At 53.3% G+C, this 19,482-nt stretch overlaps 8 protein-coding genes across 8 annotated transcripts; 5 read left to right on the top strand and 3 right to left on the bottom strand.

Moving 5' to 3' along the window:
* Positions 1-811: 811 nt before the first annotated feature.
* On the top strand, positions 812-2,623 carry Z519_11995 (uncharacterized protein; the record flags this gene model as incomplete). The annotated part of the gene is made up of 1 exon (XM_016769703.1): positions 812-2,623. The coding sequence occupies one exon, from the start codon at positions 812-814 to the stop codon at positions 2,621-2,623; it is 1,812 nt and encodes a 603-aa protein (XP_016614028.1).
* A 626-nt stretch (positions 2,624-3,249) lies between these two features.
* Z519_11994 (protein-L-isoaspartate O-methyltransferase) lies at positions 3,250-3,957 on the top strand (the record flags this gene model as incomplete). Its single annotated transcript, XM_016769702.1, has 1 exon — positions 3,250-3,957. One exon carries the CDS (start codon positions 3,250-3,252, stop codon positions 3,955-3,957), a length of 708 nt encoding a protein of 235 aa, XP_016614027.1.
* Positions 3,958-4,488: 531 nt separating this feature from the next.
* Positions 4,489-6,085, bottom strand: Z519_11993 (uncharacterized protein; the record flags this gene model as incomplete). Its single annotated transcript, XM_016769701.1, has 4 exons — positions 4,489-5,796; positions 5,851-5,918; positions 5,975-6,006; positions 6,054-6,085. The coding sequence occupies 4 exons, from the start codon at positions 6,083-6,085 to the stop codon at positions 4,489-4,491; spliced, it is 1,440 nt and encodes a 479-aa protein (XP_016614026.1).
* A 375-nt stretch (positions 6,086-6,460) lies between these two features.
* On the bottom strand, positions 6,461-7,069 carry Z519_11992 (uncharacterized protein; the record flags this gene model as incomplete). Its single annotated transcript, XM_016769700.1, has 1 exon — positions 6,461-7,069. The coding sequence occupies one exon, from the start codon at positions 7,067-7,069 to the stop codon at positions 6,461-6,463; it is 609 nt and encodes a 202-aa protein (XP_016614025.1).
* A 1,279-nt stretch (positions 7,070-8,348) lies between these two features.
* Positions 8,349-9,500, top strand: Z519_11991 (uncharacterized protein; the record flags this gene model as incomplete). The annotated part of the gene is made up of 1 exon (XM_016769699.1): positions 8,349-9,500. One exon carries the CDS (start codon positions 8,349-8,351, stop codon positions 9,498-9,500), a length of 1,152 nt encoding a protein of 383 aa, XP_016614024.1.
* A 2,944-nt stretch (positions 9,501-12,444) lies between these two features.
* On the top strand, positions 12,445-13,121 carry Z519_11990 (uncharacterized protein; the record flags this gene model as incomplete). Its single annotated transcript, XM_016769698.1, has 2 exons — positions 12,445-12,923; positions 12,980-13,121. The coding sequence occupies 2 exons, from the start codon at positions 12,445-12,447 to the stop codon at positions 13,119-13,121; spliced, it is 621 nt and encodes a 206-aa protein (XP_016614023.1).
* A 449-nt stretch (positions 13,122-13,570) lies between these two features.
* Z519_11989 (uncharacterized protein) lies at positions 13,571-15,385 on the bottom strand (the record flags this gene model as incomplete). The annotated part of the gene is made up of 1 exon (XM_016769697.1): positions 13,571-15,385. One exon carries the CDS (start codon positions 15,383-15,385, stop codon positions 13,571-13,573), a length of 1,815 nt encoding a protein of 604 aa, XP_016614022.1.
* A 1,817-nt stretch (positions 15,386-17,202) lies between these two features.
* Z519_11988 (uncharacterized protein) lies at positions 17,203-18,542 on the top strand (the record flags this gene model as incomplete). The annotated part of the gene is made up of 3 exons (XM_016769696.1): positions 17,203-17,683; positions 17,780-18,042; positions 18,141-18,542. 3 exons carry the CDS (start codon positions 17,203-17,205, stop codon positions 18,540-18,542), a joined length of 1,146 nt encoding a protein of 381 aa, XP_016614021.1.
* Positions 18,543-19,482: the final 940 nt, after the last annotated feature.

Below are 19,482 nucleotides of genomic sequence, written 5' to 3'. Positions count from 1 at the left end.
CTTAGAGGCAAGTGCATTGACTGGGGTCTGCTTGGTTAATGTTATAGTGACGATAGTAGGACCGCTGATCGAGGGGGTCGCATTTTGGAGGAGAAAAGCTCGTATCCCGAGAGAGCTGGAAGGGATATTTTGTAAATAGTACTTCGTGTAGAAGGGAGGCCGAAGTTAATGGACGGTCGCAAAAAGGGGACGAAAGCGGTCCAAAGGCGAAAAGGCGTAAAGAGGCAACGCTTGGCACGCCGCTCAGTTCAGATCCTCTTCTTGGCGCCGTACGCGGTGGACGAGGTCAAGGTCAAGAACGAGTGCGAAGATGAGCTGGGTGAGTGTGAAGCTGAGCGAGATGAGTGCGAAAGATAAGAGAAGAGGGTATGTAAATGGACGTTAAAAAGCCATCGTCAGGGTGAGTCGCATGTACGTTTGGGCAGTTTTTACTTGTCCTTGATTGCCAAGAGTCTAAATGTCTCTTTTGGACCAATTTGCCGCCGCTTTCTTTTAGAGCTCTTTCGCCTCCAACTATTTTTGACAAAGCGAAACATCTTTCCAGTATTTGAAGCAATACTATCATTTGCGTAAATCAGAAGCCCTCTGGGTCTCTCTACGCACTTGTCTGCATTGCTTCGATTGCCGACCTACTATAAGGCTTGCCTTGCCCTTGTTGTCGGAAGTCCCCCAAAAAGGAAACTAATCATAAGACCTCCGAGGTCGGAAAGAAAAATCTCTACCACTGGGTGACTCCTAACCCCAATCGACTCTTACAGTCCACAAGAAAAAGAAAGCTTTGCACGCAAACTCAGTGACGAAGGCTTCTGCCATGCTTGCAGCAGTCGGGCAACCAGTGCCCAATACCGCTCATGCTGTTAGTGTCTCGCTGCCCTCATGGGCGGCCACGGTGGGTTATGAAGAAGGGCAGGATTGGGTGATGTCTAAGATGCAGACCGGCTACCCAAGGTTCTTCATTCATCTGACGATCCAAGAGCTTCAAAGGGAGATTTTAAGGCTGTACGGCAGATCTGGGGAAAGTGTCATGCTTTTCCCGTCTCCAGCAACCGCGAAAAGATGCCAGAAGTTCTTCTATGACAGGGTCGAGGGGTTGGAATCGGGGGTCGTCCGAATTTTACAGTTGGAGCCGGTCGTCGACAAACACAGAAGCCACGAGACGGCCTTCTCTGGACTGGCATGTGCTTTCTTCCCCAAGGACTACTTTAGTGTCGCGAAGCAGGTCTGGCAGCACACTGGGGATGGGATATCGAGTCGCCGGGGAGAGTTCTGTTTAAAAGCATTGAAAGATGGTATACTCCAACCTGACACGGTACAATCAAAGCCGAAAACAGACGATATATTCACCAAAGGCCCTCGACGATATCAACGACCCACTTCCCGAAATGGAGTGTTTCATGACAGCGCCGCCTCCGTCGAAGCAGTGGCAAACGAAACAACAAATGACGGCGAAGACAAGGACTATCCTCAATTCGTAGAGGAGCGGTTCGGTCGCAACCTCAACGTCAAACTGGCCCAGCAGGCGAAGATTGCAATTCGTCGCAGAATCAGTGGGTGTCTCACAGATGATGTAGATCTGGATCAAGCATTGGCCCAATCTCCGAATAATTGCAATAGCAGACAAATCGGGCTTTCGCAAGACGACGTCTATCTCTACCCCTGTGGAATGTCATCAATCTTCAACACGCACCGAATTCTCTTGGCCAACGCTGAGGCCAAAGGACGGCCCCTCCGGAAGAGTATTTGCTTCGGCTTCCCTTATATTGACACTCTCAAAATTTTGGAGAAATGGGGCCCAGGGTGTCTCTTCTATGGACTCGGAAGCTCGGCGTGTCTAGACGATCTCGAGCGGCGTCTCGGGTCGGGCGAACGATACCTGGCTCTGTTCACGGAATTCCCGAGTAATCCGCTGCTCAACTCACCTGACCTCCAACGCATCCGCACGTTGGCGGACACGTACGACTTCGCAGTTGTAGTCGACGAGACAGTCGGCAATTTCACTAACATTGATGTCCTCAGCCGAGCAGACGTCGTGGTGAGCAGCCTGACCAAGCTCTTTAGCGGTGACAGCAACGTCATGGGCGGCAGTGCTGTTCTGAATCCCCAGAGCAAGTGGTACGCCGAGCTTAAGCAGACGATGGCGCGCGAGTACGAGGACAATTATTGGGCGGAAGATGCAGTGTTCATGGAACGCAATTCGCGGGACTTCATCTCAAGGAGTGAACGGATGAACACGAACGCCGAGGCGATTACAACGATATTGCAGAACTCCCCGTTCGTCAAGCAGGTGTACTATCCGAAATGCAGCCCCAGCCGGGCCAATTACGAGGCCTGTCGTACGCCGAATGGTGGGTACGGCGGCTTGCTCTCTGTGACATTCCGATATCCCAAGCAAGCGGTCGCGTTCTTCGACGCCCTCGAAGTTCAAAAAGGCCCAAGCTTGGGCACGAACTTTACGCTTGCATGTCCTTACACGATCTTGGCCCACTACACCGAGCTGGACTGGACTGCACAGTGGGGGGTGGAGGCGGATCTTGTTCGGTTGAGCGTCGGATTGGAAGAGCCGGCAGAGCTGACGGGCAAGATAGAGCGGGCTTTGAAAGCAGCAGGGGACGTGAAGGTATGAGAAAGGGGGTTCTCACTTAGTTCTAAGGGTATGGTCAGAAAATAGAGGGCCATGGCTGTTCAACTCAGTCACCTGCCCCCCTTGGATTACAAAAGGAAGAATAATGGGAAATGCCTTATGAAGTTGTTCTAGACAAAATCCTCTCACTGACTTGGAGCGCGAGGCTGCAGCATGCAAGGCTGCGTTCCTTGCCCCGCACTGCGGGCTTGCATTCAGTTTCCGCTCTGGTCAAATGATGGCTTCGTGCTTCTCCACCCCGCGAATCAACGTCACACGATTCACGGATTTTGCTCAGACGATTCTCAGGAGTCCATCACCATCACCTTACCTTTTTGTTCACTCTCGACGAGCCTTCCAGTCCGTTCGGTCGTCTTACACTTTCATTTGGCAGGCAAGTGACCACACCATTCCTCGATCTCACTTTGTATTAAAACCGTTTCTCCCATCTTCCCGAGTCACGTCTACCTGTACTGTACATGCACCGCCTGTCTTCCTCGAACGTACTTCTATGTGCGGGCATTGCAGTTCTAACTCTAGCAATCTTCGCCCAAATCTTCGATCTGCCAAGCATTAGCATTCCTGGCCACGTCCCATCGTTCCTCTCCTTGCTAACAGCTATGACTAGAATGGCGTGGCGCTGCTCCGGCCGTACAAATGCCGAGCTCATACAGAACCTCTTCAATGCGGGCGTCATCCAGACGCCTCGAGTGCGTGAGGCCATGAAGTCGGTCGACCGCGCGCACTACTGTCCTCACTCCCCGCATGCCGCGTACGAAGACTCTCCGCAACCGATTGGATTCTCTGCCACCATTTCGGCGCCGCACATGCACGCCGCCGCGTGTGAATCGCTCCTGCCGTTCATGCCCGAGAACAAGGGCGCGAAAGTGCTGGACATAGGGTCCGGTAGTGGATACCTGACGCACGTCATGGCGAATCTTGTCTGTGGGTCAGACGGCAAAGGTGACGGCAAGGTCGTGGGCATCGACCACATAAAGGGACTGGTAGACATGTCGAGGGAAAATATGCAACGGAGCCAAGAAGGCAGGCAGCTTCTCGAGTCGGGCAAAGTCGAGCTCATCACCGGCGACGGCCGCAAGGGGTACCCGGAAGGCGGTCCCTACGACGCCATCCACGTCGGTGCCGCCGCGGCTGAAATGCACCAGACGCTCATTGACCAGCTAAACAAGCCAGGACGGATGTTCATTCCCGTGGAAGACGTGGACGGTTGGGGAGCGCAGTGGATCTGGGTGGTGGACAAGGACAAGGACGGCAAGGTCACCAAGAGAAAAGACATGGGTGTCAGATACGTGCCCTTGACGGACGCCCCAGCTTGACAATCACAGAATCTGCTCGAGTGGTGGCACAATTTGTGGAGGCGGTAGGTTGGGGAATTGGGTTCTCCGGTACCGAGTACCAAGTACAGCGACGGTAGCTGTTGATGATGTACTATTTTGTTACGGATCACGATACGAAAACCTCACCACCGGGTGGGAATCTTGTATAACAACGAAAAAAATATGCAATGACTGAATCTTCCGGATAAGGGTTCCGGACACCTCACAGATGAACGTCACGAGTTATGTTGGGTTTGGCACAGTAGGCTTGAGTAACAAGTAGGGTGGTTTAAGGTCCTGTTCACAAGTACGGCGTCGTATTACGACTCAAAACGTGTGCCGCAATCAGGTCACGCAGAGCTCGGGACCAACACGAGATCAACACGGATCAATCATCAGGTTCTCATGCCATTCAGTTCTTCTTAGGCCTTCGATAACAGAGCTTGACGACCACTGGGGGCGTGATAGCTTCCTATACTTCCGCCCTCTCAACGCCTTCAATGGCTACCCACCTGAAATAATAACCCTGTTCTACTTTGCCTCTACCATTGGCTCCTCGGCCACATAGTGCAAATAGGCTCCCAGAAGCTTCGTTCCCTCGATGTAATTCCTCCGATCCAGCTTCTCATTAATACTGTGCGCCGCGTCCGTGGAACTACCCATCGGCAGCAACAAGACGTTCTTCCCAGTGGCCTGCTCGAATGTGATGGTCACGGGAATCGACCCTCCTTCCCTGGTCATGTCGGGCTCCACGCCGAAGACTTCTTTGACGGCCTTCGCGGCCGCGGCGAAATTCCAATGCTTGGGAGAAGCGACCCACCATTTGCCGTCGTGCTGGCAGTACACGTCGAGAGTGTTTTTCGAGTTGAGTTTGGCGAATTCGTCGCGGATGTACTTGTAGACGCATTCATTGACCTTGGAGGACTCCATGTTCGGAACGGTGCGGATGGAGAATTTGCCAATGACCTTTGCTGGGATGACCGTTTTGGCTCCAGGGGCCGAGAACGCGCCTTCGACGCCGTGAATCGAGAGTGAAGGGTATCGCCAGCGGGCCATTAGTGTGTTTTCCTTATCAGAGAAGATGGCGGTCTGGGAGCCCAGGGATTCGTACAAGTTGTCCATGGTAAATGCGATTGGTCCATAGAGGGCTTGCTCCTCCTCGGTGAGCGGAGCGACCATTTCGTTGATGCCAGGGATAAGGATCTTCCCGCGGTTATCGACGAGTTTGCTAAGAAGAAGCGTCAGGTCGGTCATGGGCTCCTGGGCAGTGCCGCCAAAGACCCCTGAATGGAGGTCCTGTCCGGGTCCAGAAATGGAGATGGAGTAATAGTTGCATCCTCGCAAACCGTAGGTAAGGCATGGTTTCTCTGTTCCGAGCCAGTAGTTGTCAGAGATGCAGACGGCGTCGGCGTCCTTGAAGAACTTCTTGGCTTCGGCGTTGATGAAGTCGTCGAGGCCTTCGGAACCGTACTCTTCCATGCCCTCGAAACAGCAGAGTAAATTGACAGGGAAGTCGACGCCGGCCTTCTGGTGAGCTTCGATGGCGTTCAGCCAGCCCAGCACGGGGCCTTTGTCGTCAGTGCTGCCACGACCGTACATGCGTCCCTTATCGTCGATGGTCAACTCGAAGGGTTTTGTGGCCCATCCATCCTCAACAAGGGCAGGTTGTACATCATAGTGTCCGTAGACCAAAATGGTGCGCTTGTTCTTGTCATTGCCGTAGCGAGCGATGACGACGGGAGGGAGATCAAGATGTTCTTTGCCTGGTTGTTTTCCTAGCGGTCGTTGTTGGACCTCTGCCCCTAAAGATTCGAGTTCAGAGGCCAGGAATTGTCCCATCTATCATTCTTTCAGTCACTTCCTAGCAAATGCCACCTTCTTTTGGTCGCCTACCCGAAAGACATCCTTTCTTCTTTCTTCATCTGCTGACACGGAGGGGATAGCCACGGCTTTTCGTAGTCCTAAAGAGTGTGACGATCAATACCCCGCAGTCATTGAGGTTGCAATGTGTCCATACGGTCAATGAAGGAGTCCGCGAGCTCATCCACCCTGCACCTAGTCAGAACGCTACAAAATAGAAGAGTCCCATGGCCTACTTCTTGAAATAGGGCTCCAGCTGCGGTGCCATCCTGTCGTCTGAGATGTAGCCGTAGTAATCTCGTGTACTAGAAGGATATCTCAGGGTGCGCAGCGGGTAATGAGGTCGGGATGCAGTGCCTGGCAAAGAAACAGTCCTGAAGAGTCGATGGAGACCTTTGGAAGGGGTACGACCTGTGCAGAATGTGTGGAGCATGTGTTGGCAGGATGATTGCCTCTTGACTGTGCTGGATGCGGTTTGGAGGGTGGTATTGATTTTGGAGATCTCCGCATTGCAAAACACGTCCAAAAATTGTACAAAATTACAACCCCTAGCAGTGGTGCTAGGTAGGAGTCTAATTTGATGCAGAAAGAGACAATCCACCTGCGCGCAGCTCCTGCGTTTTGTTCATATCTGTACACAGCTTCAGGCATCTCTATACCAGCGTTCCTTTCTGATCTGTCGGTCCTCACGTGCCTCCCTTCTTTTCTTGCCCCAATTCGATTTGACAATGTCGGTCACCATCTTCTGCTCTTTGCCCTTCTCTGGCGCCAGTCCTTCGACGACCAAGTGTGTAAAAACTGGAGAACAGTCAAACTTCTTCGATAGCCGGCTGACGCTCCATTGCGTAGGGTCTGTCCTTCTCAATTCCCGCATCTCCGCTAGGTCCTTCTCCGTCAAGTGGTATCTTTTTTCCGTCTGCCCAGGGATGGTTGGAAGCTGCTGAGCCGATTGTAGGAGTGTTTGTCGGGTTTCAGGGTCTGAAAACACTTTTCTGCGGTCATTCTGAGGTAGGAAGATATTGGGTGTGTGGTAGACATTGGGCATGCTCGGAGGAGGGTTGAAGATGATGTGATCGTGTAGCTCGGTCTTGGAAGGTAGAAAATCCGGATCTGGCTTGATATTGAGTCGGGATCTTGTTCGTCTGTAAGATGATTGATGCCGGCGGAAAGAGGGTCGGAGAATCTGAGCGCAGAGCTTGTAGAACCGCGACGACGCGGTCGATGGCGCCGGGAAGAGAGTCGTCGGCTGCATATTGAAAAAGACAAATGGTCCGTCTACTGGCAAATGTCCAAGTAAAAAAGATATTAACGCTCTTCTAGCTGGTCCCCTCGAAGCCTAGTCTCAACGATTCTAATGAGAATCAACCTTTTCCTGCTTGACAAGTCGAGGCTATCGTCGATAAGGCATGATTCCGAACGGCACACTTGGACTCCGGGGACTGTGGGAATATTGAGTTAGACGTGTCCCGGACCTCGACGATGACCGGGAAGGTAGAGATGCCGAAATGCTCAATTGTGCTGTGCTTAGGGGGCGGAACGAAGGTTTGAAGGATCAGCAGCTCGGGCACAATCAAGGTTGACCAGCGTTGACCAGTGGCATTGGAGCGCAGGCACAGAGTCGTCTGGTGGCTTGGCAGATTTGGATTAGCTCATCGGTTGTTCCACTTGTCACAAGACATGGGCGGTGCTGGGTGATGCACTGACGGTGATGATGTGTCCCTGAAACTGCAGGTGCTGCCAAAAACGGGGGCCTAATTGCCCCGAGGGCAGCCCCTAAAGGTGGGCACAATGGGCACTACCGTGGCTCCCACCGGGCTCTGCTAGGCTGGTGCAGGCGAGACACGCTTGTGATGCTGGGAGGCTTGCGAGCTCAATTGGACAATGGACACAGATCATGAGCTTTCCCTTCCTTTTCCCAGGTCAACTGGTGTGCCTCGCAGCGTGCGCCTCTGGTGCCTCCCCTTCTCCGAAACATTCACCCAAGGAACACTTCCATTCCTCAACTAGTGTGTACAGACTACGTACTACTTGTTACTACTCGCCGTCCCCTCCCAGGTTTCCTCTCTCAACAACAAAAGCAAATCGACCGCCATCCTCACTCTCACCTCCTCTCCCACCCTCACCAACCCGCATACTTTCGTTGCACAGGCCCTCTGTTGTAATATTCTGCGCTCTCCCTCTCGTTGTCCAGAGAACGACCGTCAGTCCATCAACACAGTCTGCATCCCGCCTCGTATATCCTCCTTCCGGCGCCCGCTGCTCTCCGTTCTTCATCCATAACTGTCAGTGCCGCAACTGCGTGGCCTGGCGCGAGCGGTTTACTGCTACTCCAAATCTGCTCCCATTGGCATCTATTTTAAGCGTCACTTTCTGGTTTCCTGTCTGCAAAATGTTGTGCTTCGAGCGCTTTTTCTAAATCCAAGTCACCTGTCGACGGCCTACCATCTACCTTGGCCTAGTGATCTGGGTCAATTCCGACTTGAAATACCAAATAACACCATCACTTGACTGCAACGTATCAGTCCGCCGTCATGTCGTCGAAAGAGCCTTCCGTCAATGACAAAACCAGTGCTCCTAGTACCGAGTCAAGGGACTCGGCTGCTCCCTTGCTGAGAGATTCCTCTGGTGCAGTCACCGGAACGCAGACCTCCGAATCAACTTTCGAAGAAACTGCAACAAAGCCGCGGAAGAGAGACTTTTGGAAGTTGGGCAAGAAGCCGGAAGAAGACAAGCAACATGCGAAGGGAAAAGCCACCGCTGCCTCGAAATCCTCTTCCTCTACTGCGAGCCCCTCCATTGGATTGAATCCGACATCACCCATAAGATCCCCAGACTCAGTTGGGGGCTCAGTTTCACCCCACAGAGGCTCTATGGCTCATCCCTATGGCATGCCGGGCTCCCCCGGGTACGGGGTGAGCAACTCGTCCCCCAGACCGCATTCGCCTGCATCTTCCATGATCTTCGAGCGAAATGTCCAGGAAGAAATCGCTCTTCCTGAGACGTCACCACACTTGCCTACTCACGTCCTAATCGAAAATCACATTGCGCCCGCTCTGGACGCATCTGCGGAGGCCATCACGAACGAAAAGCTTGACCCTGACACGGTGGAAATCGTCACTCACGTCACACATCAACCGGCTGCCGTGACAATCTCCGGTCTTGGAGCCGAACATTCTCTGGCCTCTTCGGTGCAAGAAGACTTCCCTCCCGCTTTTACGCATCGGCAAGACGCGGACACTGGGTCAAATTACGGCTCCTTGGATTCAACCGATGTACGCCGCCTGAGTTTTATCTCCTTCGCTGATGTCGTTCACGGTGAACAGGAGCTTGGAGATACGCGCCGCGACTCGACCCATCTGTCGGGGCACCCGTCCCTTGTTCCGGCCCGCTCCCCTTCCCCTATTCGATCGCCCACCTCTTCGGCAGCATTTGGAACATCACCACCTACAAGTGTAACTGCCTCTGTCAAAGGATTCGAGACATCTCCCAACCGAGCCCCAAGGGGTGCTGGAAGCCCGCTACCAGGACAGAGCTCACCTCTCGCGGCTGGGAGTGAGATCAATGTTGAAACAATGACACAAGCGCTCCGAAGGACCGGGAGCGGAGATCTAAGCCATTTTCGCAGTCCCCCCCTCAGCGCAGTGGGCAATGATGATGGAACATACGAGCGGCCATTCAGATGAGTAAATGCGGCAATGAGATGACGAGCACACTAGCACGAGGCGACATGATCTACGCGGGCGCACATCATGGTGGAAGTTACACATCTTAAGGAGAAGTTGTGTGTGGATATTTGCGACAGGTAATATGTCTTTTTCTCGCACGCTGACCTTCTTCAGGAAGGCGTCTTTTCGTTTCATTAGGACACTAGATACCACATTTTGCTGAATGATTATGAGCTTCTGCTGCTTGCAAGAGACACAAAACTCTTGGGCCTCGATCCAACGTACATGTCCAGGTCTCCTTATTGGCTGAGCGCTCTGTCGCCTCCAAAGCCGCATTGACAATGCACCATCTTTCAATCCTCGCCTTGGCCACATGACGGTGGGTGGTGATGGGTCATTGTCGCGATCCCAGGCCCAGCCTTTGGCCAGGTCTTCATCAAGGGTACCTTCAAGCATCCGAGTGACATAATTGCCAAGGGCGGGTCAGAATTTCGAGCCATGGAAGGAGTCAGCTTTTGCGACAAAAAGGTTCTTACAATGAGGGTAAGGACAGAGGACGAAATCATCGTTTGGTGTTTGGGGCTTCCCTGTTGCCCTGTCAAATACTCTTCACTTGGACTTGTTTACACTCGGCTTACCAGCAGATGCGATGCTGTTCGATCTCCACGCCTTGCACATGTTCACTGAATATGCTTTCGCCCACTTGCCTGACTTCAGCTTTCATGGAGGGCGTGATATCCCACTGCATAGTCGGGGTTGTCTAAGGGCGTCGAGAACAACTCTCCCGAACTGGTTGACACTGGTTTTGTAGGGTATATCACTCCGAATCTTCAGCTCATTATCTGAATTCGGTGGTATGGTACCACCTGGTCGATCATCAGCCTTCGGCTCCCAGGATGTCGTCGCTGGGGAGCATCCCTCGCCCAGGAAACAGATCTTGGCAACATTCCTCGTCTAGGCGCTCTAGATCTACGTGACGGGCGTCGGGCTTGAGCAAACCAGCGCAAATGGGTGTGGCGATCATACGGTTACCAACCTGGCATTTTTATCAGTCAGATGCACCATCAGCACTAGCTTTTGCAGATGCGATGTCGGTGCAGAGGATGATCTAACCAGCAGACAAACTCGGCCTCAGCAGCCAAGCGCAGACTTTTACAGGCTCTCTCAATGTGAAATCCGACAACTCGGCCATAATGAGGATGTTCAGCATAACAGCAATCTGCAACAACAGCTTCAAGGCTAGCTCAGCGTCTGCCCAGCCAGAGCTCGTGTTCCCCCAACACCTCCGAGATACCAGAATGGTCACCGTCGTTAATCATCTAGTTGTACATGTTCGCGCCTTTTCCATCGTCATAACATTACAGTCTTTATCGGCTCCCAGATGTCGATAGGATTCTACTCCTGTGTGAGCCAGCTTATTGTCGGGGTTCCGGACCACTGCATTCTCATGCTATCATTCTTAAACAAAGGGCCAGTCCTCCATACTTCTTGGCCTCCAACGCCGTTATCACATATCGGCTGTCCTCTCAGGTCGCTCTAATAGCCTAGTTCCAGCTTGACGAGGCTCCAGCTTGACGAGGCAGATCCTTACGATCAATGAGGTTTGTTTTCGCACCTGGATACTTCCGAGCAAGATCCAGGGCAGTTGAGACACCAAAGCCCTCGGTGGCGACGACAGCAACGGATATTTCTGTTACATTCGCCATGAGAGCCTGACGAAATTGGGGGGCCTTCAAAATCCCCCTCGTGGCATTGCCGTGCAGGCCACCGTCAAAATCCAAGAAAACATCCACAAAGCAGTTGAGAGGAGCAGGTGGAGTGCGTCCAACTGGCAATGCTTGCCGTTTGCGTGTCCAATGGTTGTTTCCTCGTTTTCTATTATCACCAATTGCGTGCTGTTTTCTCCGCACTCCGCAGCCTACATTCTGGGAATGTTGCCTGATTCCGCAATTCCCACCACCGTCTAGTTTTGAGGGGAAAGGTCCACCGGACAGGGGGGGAACAAAAGTGCCCTGATAGAGAAGGAAATTCTCCCCCAACCCCTCGACTCAATAGGAGTCCCGCTGACAGGGTTCAAGCGCCTGACAGGCGTGTGCACAACACTCCGCCAGACCTTCCAACACCAACCACAAGGGCTTATAAGCCTTCAGGGATTATGCGGCAAGCGGAAGAGATTGGAGTCGCTACCCGGGCATATCTAGCATCGCCCAGCTCAAGGTATAGAAAGCGGGCTTCAAGTATCAAAAGAGCACCGCGTACCTATGCACAGCCTTGCCTCTTAGGCAATTCCAGTGCAGAAACGCCAAGACCATCAGACGCCTCTGCCTTCCACTTTAGGCGAGCCAACTGATTTAATAGGGTAATAAAGAACATTTCTCGCTGTCGGGGTCCGCCTTAGTGGCTGGTCGAGGGAGGGAAAGGCTTCAGGCCAGTGAGCGGGCTTTGACTGCGGACTGCGAAGGTAGGTATTAGATGCGAGTGGACATGGGGATGCATGAGGTTCTTCGGAGCTACTGCACGCTTGTTCCGCCTGATCTAATAGACTTGCCACTGATGTGCTGACAATGCACGTGAAATCCCGGTGAAGCAATCAATGGGTTCAAGCGAGAAGTTTAGATCTTGGCCAGCGGATCCACAGCCTCGGGTCTGAGGCTGTGGCTCTCCGTGTCGCTGAGCGATGACCGGTCGTGTTCACGATGGGTCTTGTCCATGACGGGAGACAATCGAGCAAAAGTTGTTATGGAGGATGGTCAAGTCCGATCATGTCAAGCCAGGGCAGACTCGGTCAGCTCTGCAGATGAGCCTGGTCTTTGGCAACGGAGTATAAGTAGCCCCCCGGAGAATACATCGCCTTCAAAAAGAGGTCCACCAATTGTCACTCCAAAAAGCTGTTCCTATTCCATCTTCATTCTGCCCTTGATATGTGCCCGGCCGAGACGCCAAGTGGACATAAGTCGCCATCATGAATACACCTAAACCTGTCTTACCAGGGATCAAAATTGTTGACGGCAGTGAAGCAGAGTCTCACATCCAGAAGACGGCAGCCGAGGATCAGAAATATCAACAAAGTCCTTTCATGGCTGCCGGAGTCTTCAAGACTTGTCAAAGGCCCAAGTTGTCACATAGCACCGCCGGAGAGCCAACACAACTGACTGTCGTTTCACCAAGAACAGGCATAACCAAGGCCACTACCTTTGTCGATCATGACAGCACAGAGCACTCTTTACTCCATAGTGAGCTGATGGATACCGCTTACCATTCCGGATACAGCGAACACAAGTTCGACCACGCCACCGAAGATGCTTCCTTTATGACTGAAGCAGAGGGGGTCCGTACCCGAACAAATGCACTGGATACAAGTCTCAGAGTTGACCTCGAGCATGCCGTCAACCTTAGCTGGGATCTTGCCCAGATTGGCGCTTTTGTTGACGATGAGGAGGGGTATGTTTGTAATTCTCCCTGCACCTCTAGAGGCATCCACTGAGTGTGCACCGCAGGCTTACCGAAGCTCTTCTTGCCGCACCAGATGAAGTCCTCGACATCGTGGCGGCGAGGTTGGAAGCTATATTGAAGAAGGCCGAAGACGTCCTTTCGAAGCTCCAAGTGGCGTTCGAGAGTATCGAGTATAGTCATGTCTGATCGCGGAATATGCTATAGGTATTCTTGCATTGGTGTATTAGTGCTGACCGCGTCCGAGGAGTTTTTGCGGGAAATGTTTGTTCAGTGTCGTGGTCCCTGAATATTGAAGGTGACCCTAGATCATGACGATGCTTTCAGAGCCAGGTGATTTCTGTCAATTAGTTTGTCGGGAACTGCCTCCTATTCATAGTGGTTCTTTCGGGCCATCCACTTCTCCGTGGTCCTTGACTGATTAGTAGGCCCATGGAATCCACTGTTCTCTTCTAAAGTCCTTGTCAGGAAAATATTTTCCGGTTTAGGCGGCGCGCCTCTTCTGGCGTCGCTCCAAGAGCCCCGTTACCCCCAGGCATTCGAGTCGCGAGGTGTATCCGTATGCTCTCGTTCCAGCAGAGGCAATGGCCAGGCGGCAAGAGCATTTATTGATCTTCGACAACACCAATATACCAAGTCTAACCACACAGCAAGGTATAAACCACATCAATGAATCCCTCGGTTTCTTCGCCGTGTCTCTCCTCCCTCGCTTCTTGGAGGTCCTCCTCTGCGGGCGTGAGATCGTCGCCTCCCAAAACAGCCACCAGCAGCAAGGCTCCGAATATGGTCATGAGGGCGCAAATCGCGAGCCACGCGAAAACCCTGGCAAAGGAGACCTCGGCTAGCTGTCTCGACACGCTAGGGATTGCGGTGTAGGCGAGGCCTTTCTGGTCTTCGTCAAAGGAGTCGTGGTACATGTCCCATGCGGCGAGATATGCTTGACACATCAGAAGCTCGACGTAGTGGTTGATGTTGTCGAACGTGGGCAGGAGCGTCGAGTTCATAACGGCAATCATGGTCATCAGGTCTGGCAGTAGCCACACAGCTTCTTGGACCCATGGATTTTCCACGAAGACAACCTCATCCAGCGGCGTTTGATCCTCGACAACGCGATTCGAGACGTACTTGCTTTGCGGGCTTATGGTGACTCCGGCGGTGAAGTTGACTCTGCCAATAAAGTAGCAGTTTCCGTTCGTCGAGTCGCCCCAGTTGAGGAGATATCGATCCAGGTGGTCCACGCTGCCAAAGATTGTCGGGTCAAGCGCAGAACAAGGCGGGTCCTGGTTCGCGACGCGCTTGACCATCATTCCCACGGTTTGGACCTTGCTGAATATTGTCGGCGCCGGCTTGCTGTACCAGTCCTGCGACTTGTTCCACCCGACATAGTCGTCAAAGACCACCGCCATTCCCGGCCGGTAGTATGACGAGGGAGGGTCATCGACGATGCTGAGGCTGCTCGAGTCCGCGACATAGACCCACTCTGCACGAGGGACCTCATAGTCAGCCTTGTACCACTCGAGGCTGTGGATTCGGATGCAAGGGACTGTGGCGTTGAGGAGGGTCGAGTTAGGGCCCACCATGTCGTGGCTCTGCACGACATGCCGACATCCATTGCCAGTCAATGACGTTCCGTTTGCTGACATGGTCGTCTGGTCGCTCCACACCAAACTCGCGTACCCGGCTGCGGTGCGCAAGTACGGCTTCCGGTCGAGACCAAAGGGCTCGAACGGGTAGTTGTACCATTTCCAACCACCAAAATCAGCCGTACTGTCGACAGCAGCCACAGAAACCCTCGCGTCTGGCGTAGGTACTGGCGTGGATGTCCAGTTCACTGCGCCAGTAATGATGGGGGCGATGAAAGTTTGGACGGCAGTCATTAGGAGTGCGACCGAGATGACCCATTGACGAGGGTTCTTCGGCTTGTTGAAGTGACGCGGATGGATCCAGGGTGGCAGTTTCCATCGCACCATCCAGCTGACCTCTTTGGCTTTCGTTGTGGTGGCGACCTTCGGATCTTGAGTCGTCGATACAGGGGTAGTAGCGGACAGCAAGTAATGGCCACACGCCCACACAGTGAGCGTCGACCACGCCCCAACCAGAAGTTTGACGATGACCAAAGCGGCAGAGACTATAGTCGTGACATCTGCTACGCGCAGGATCAACTTGCCGTCGACATACGTTGCATGGCTGGCAGAATCATCGTCGAGAGCTTCATACCCGTTTATAGCAAGGGCAATGCTCAGGGCGAGGGCAGTACACACAGCAAGGTGTGAGAGGAGAATAACCCAGGCCTTGACTTTTGGCGGCAATCTGAATTTCAATTTGGAATTGGTAGTGTTGTCGGTTATTTTCGCTCCTTGGTGGTCATTCGGCTTCTTGTCGTGAAGGTCGGACTTCAAAGCCGTCTTCTCTGGCGTAGCTGTTGGCACGAGAACCTGTTTTTGCGTAGCCATCTGGAGGATTAGGAAGATGGAGCGGGATTCTTCTCTGATGCATGTAGTATCATGGGAAGTATCTACAAACAACAGTTGCAGAGCGACAAGGCGGCAGCAAAAGGTGAAGTCCTCGCCCAAGAGCTAGTAGGGCTCGGGCTCATTTGCCTCGACTGGGAAACTCGCACAGCTCATAGTACTGGCATTTATCGACATCTTCGACTTCAGACAGAGCGTGGGGGAGTAGGGGGAGGAGGGGCTAACAGCACTTCGCCTTTGCTCCGTGCGGCTGAACGCTTTCTTTCGTTAGCAGTACTTACATAGTAGACTAGCTCAAAAGAGAAAGGACTGATGGGCCCTTTCTTTTCCATACGCAGTAGTTGACGGGGAACCAGGGTTGTCCCGGCCACCAGAGAGGAAGGGCGACTAGTAGGTGTAGCAGCCTCTGGCCGCATGCATCCTGTGAGCTGGCACAGTTATCTTCCCGGGTGGACTTGCAAGAGACGGCGGGGATACTTGCAGGATCGCTACCCAAAGAGTAACAGAGATAGGCGCCTTGTACGTAAAACATGGCCGATTCTGTCGAGCTGCGTCCAAAGATGTGGTGAAGTAGTAATAAGTAGCCGACTTGCTGCTCTTCAGCGCTCGCTAATCAACTGGCCCACTAGTAGCTCGTCGGTCGAATCCGCAAGGCCCGGTAAATGATCGCGTGGCATGTGATCTAACAAGAAAGACTGGATTGCAGAAAAACAATTTGAATGTCATGAAAACATTCAGGGGACATGCACACGACTCCACAACTACTATCGATGAGAGTGTTGCATCGCTTCCGCCACGATCCCTCGAGGAGGATCGATGGCGACAGTCTCAGGCTGTTGAGAACCCTTCCTGGACCTTTTCGAGCACCGCTAGAATGCCAACTTACCCGCCATTCACAGAGCATTACCCAGTACCATTCCAGCCAGCGGGATCCATGGGGAGACTGTGATAGCCTGGCGATGACCCTGGTCGACGAAAGGCATTTCCTTGTGAGACGAAATCTTGAGGGGCTTCCTCCACGGGGCCCAGATAAAGGTCCATGAAGGCCAGGAACCTCTTACGGGCTGACGCGATCTTGCTCAAGAAAGAGGATATCCCGAACGCAGCGCATGGTCTCAAAAGAAACGCCGCCAAGGTCTTTGTGTGGCTAGACTATGGGTGGATGGCGACGGCGAGATCCCTGTTCGATGCAATGGGCTTCCATACCCTCTCGCCAAGCGGTCCTTGTGGGCGGAAATCCAGGACTCGCTCACAAGGTAGCGAGCGATTCTCATGTCTGACTTGGTCGTCGAGGGATCCCGAGGATCGACGCCCATCGAAAATCTATCAACCGGGAACGGCAAAACTGATGGCGACCGGAGGGGCGACGGAGAGAATAACTCCCAAAGAAAGACTGCAAATAAAAAGAGCCATATAGGCGGCGATGAGATGGGAAGGAAAGGGAAGAAGATATTACGGAGTTAACAAGCAACTAACCCCTGAAATATCTAGCCTTGGCGGCTGCTGGCACCGAGCCTTAACGGCCAAGTGCCTCGGTACTCTGTCTCTCCATCAGGCCATCCATGTAATGGTATTTAGGTTACGCGTCGAGGGTCTCGGGGTGTCCTCAATTTCGAAAACCAGACATATACCGAGTACATATCCGCCAGCGACGTGTCGCTCACAAGACACACCTTTCAAGGTAGCTGGTTAGCAGCTCCAAAGCCCACGACCAGGCCAGACAAAACATCAAGACCAAGCGTGTGTGAACAGGTACAGAGTATATATATCCTGGGTATACATCTTTCAACGACAACATCATGGCAGTCCAATCCACCTTGTCCGACCGCTTCTCACCCAGGAGAATCATTTCCGAAACCGTCTTCAACCCGCTCATCACAGGGGCCTTGCTCGTCTACACCCGACGCAACCCATCTGTGCTCCAGGCACTCCCCTGGCCACCAAGCACGATGACCCTGGCACTACCCTTCCAACTGCCGTTCAACCTCCCCAATAGCGTCAATCTCAAAGCCACGCCACCGCTGAAGACGCTGAAATTCCTCTTCGCCTTTGGCCTGCTCGTGCACATCAACCGGTTCCTCAGCCGCATGGCCTTGAACTACTGGCACGTGCAGAAACAGGGCGTGCCGTGGGATTTCCAGACAGCGGGCAAAGAAACCATCTTGATCACGGGTGGGTGTTCGGGATTTGGGAAAGAAATGGTCAGGATGTTCGCCGAGCAGACCAAGGCCAAGATCATCGTGCTGGACATCCAGGAGTTACCGGATGATATGAAGAACAGTAAGGCGACCAACCCATTATGCTTAAGGATCAGTCAGGTTCACCCGCCGCTGTATCCAATTCCTGAGCCAACCACTAACCAGTGTATTTTCCCAGTCCAACGCTTATCCTACTATAAAGCGGACCTGACCTCGACATCCTCGATAGTCGAGGCCGTGGAACTTATCTGTCGCGATGCCACACCAACAGTGCTGATCAACAATGCCGGAATCGCACAGGCCCATACGATCCTCGACACCAGCGACGCCTGGCTCGAGAAGATCTTCCGCGTCAACCTCCTCAGCCACTTTACGCTGATCCGCCTGCTCTTGCCCAAGATGATGGCGCAGCGTAAAGGCCACATCGTGTCCGTGGCCAGCGTGCGTTCCCCCAATCCCCCGGTGCTCCCAACAGCAAATTTTTTTTTTCATAGTTCAGGAGCCGTGCGTGCTCGGGCAAGCTAACTCTAGAGTTACAGATGGCAAGCTATACAGGATGCGCAAGCCTCGCCGACTACAGCGCCACAAAGGCCGGCGTGCTGGGCATGCACGAGTCCCTTGTCGCCGAGCTGGGGACCCGCTACAAGGACCAAGGCGGCCACTGCATCCAAGCATCCATCGTGCACCCCATGTGGGCGCGTACGCCGCTGGTCGGGTCGTGGGAGAAGGGACTGTCCAGGTCTCAGGCATCGGTCCTGGAGCCGTGGGAGGTCGCGGCGAGGGTGGTCAGGCAGGTCCTACGCGGGAGGAGCGGGAGTGTCTACGTCCCCGAGAAGTTCTGGGTCGGCAGTCTGCTGAGAGGGCTTCCGGACTGGGTGGGTGTCAAGTCCAGGATGGACACGGCGCGGGCAACGGCGACGACTCGTGATTCTACATCGTAGACTCTCTCACGGACTTTTTTGGGGGGAGGGCCCTAGAAGGGAGAAGGGGCCTACCAACCTAGCCTAGCCTAGCCTTTACCATGTACAAGGACAAGGGCCAAGGGGGACACAAACCGAAGTAAGTGCGCGAGGTAATATCGAGCCGAAACAGAGCGTACTGAATTTCATATAAATGCACCGCGGTGTTTCGTTTCCTGTTTGTCGGTACTTCTATGTTGATGTTTATGTAGAAGGCACACTTCTAGCAAGGCATGCGGCGGTTTTGCTAAGCCGTCGCTTGAGTCGAGAGCCCTTCTTCATCTCTCTGGAGAGTTAGAAGCAGGCCCAAGTGGGCTCAGCTCGGTCCAAAAAGGCTGGTACGCCGCCGTCGGACAGCCAGGACAGATTCGTCGAGGATAGCTCCCCTGAGGAGACTGGTAGCCTTGTTGCGGCCTGTGGTGATTCCGGCTTAGATGTTGAATCCGAGGAACTTATCACGACGGTATCCGGCGGCCTTCGGATAGCTGGGGTTGCGTACGTCACATAGCCTTGTATGACACCGAGAAGGGAGTAAACCGCCGGTGTCGACGGAAGGGCGTCTAGACAGATTGAACAAGCAAGTCCCGAGGAGATTGAAATTGTCAAACGTTCATGGGTGGCAAGAGGGAGTCGGTCGTGGTTGAATGGATGGACGTCTATATATAAATAAGGACTCGGTACGTTTCAGCCTGAACCGCACACCTGGTCCTCAACCCACCATCAAGACCTCTGGGGTCCAAAAGGATTTTGGGAATAGTGATCAAGAGTCCTCCTGACCGAGACAACACTGCCATCGTCCGCGTACACTTCGAACAGCGCGAAGAAAAACCGCTACAGCCAGCACGGATGCGACCTTTCGACGATAAACCTCAGGTCGGTAGTCTGTCAGGGATGGGACGAGGCGGAGGAGGACGTGGATTCT

The sequence above is a fragment of the Cladophialophora bantiana genome, assembly GCF_000835475.1.
Source record: "Cladophialophora bantiana CBS 173.52 unplaced genomic scaffold supercont1.25, whole genome shotgun sequence".
Lineage (NCBI taxonomy): Eukaryota > Fungi > Ascomycota > Eurotiomycetes > Chaetothyriales > Herpotrichiellaceae > Cladophialophora > Cladophialophora bantiana.
Note: the sequence above shows the minus strand (reverse complement) of the source record. Positions and strands in the feature narration are given on the sequence as shown.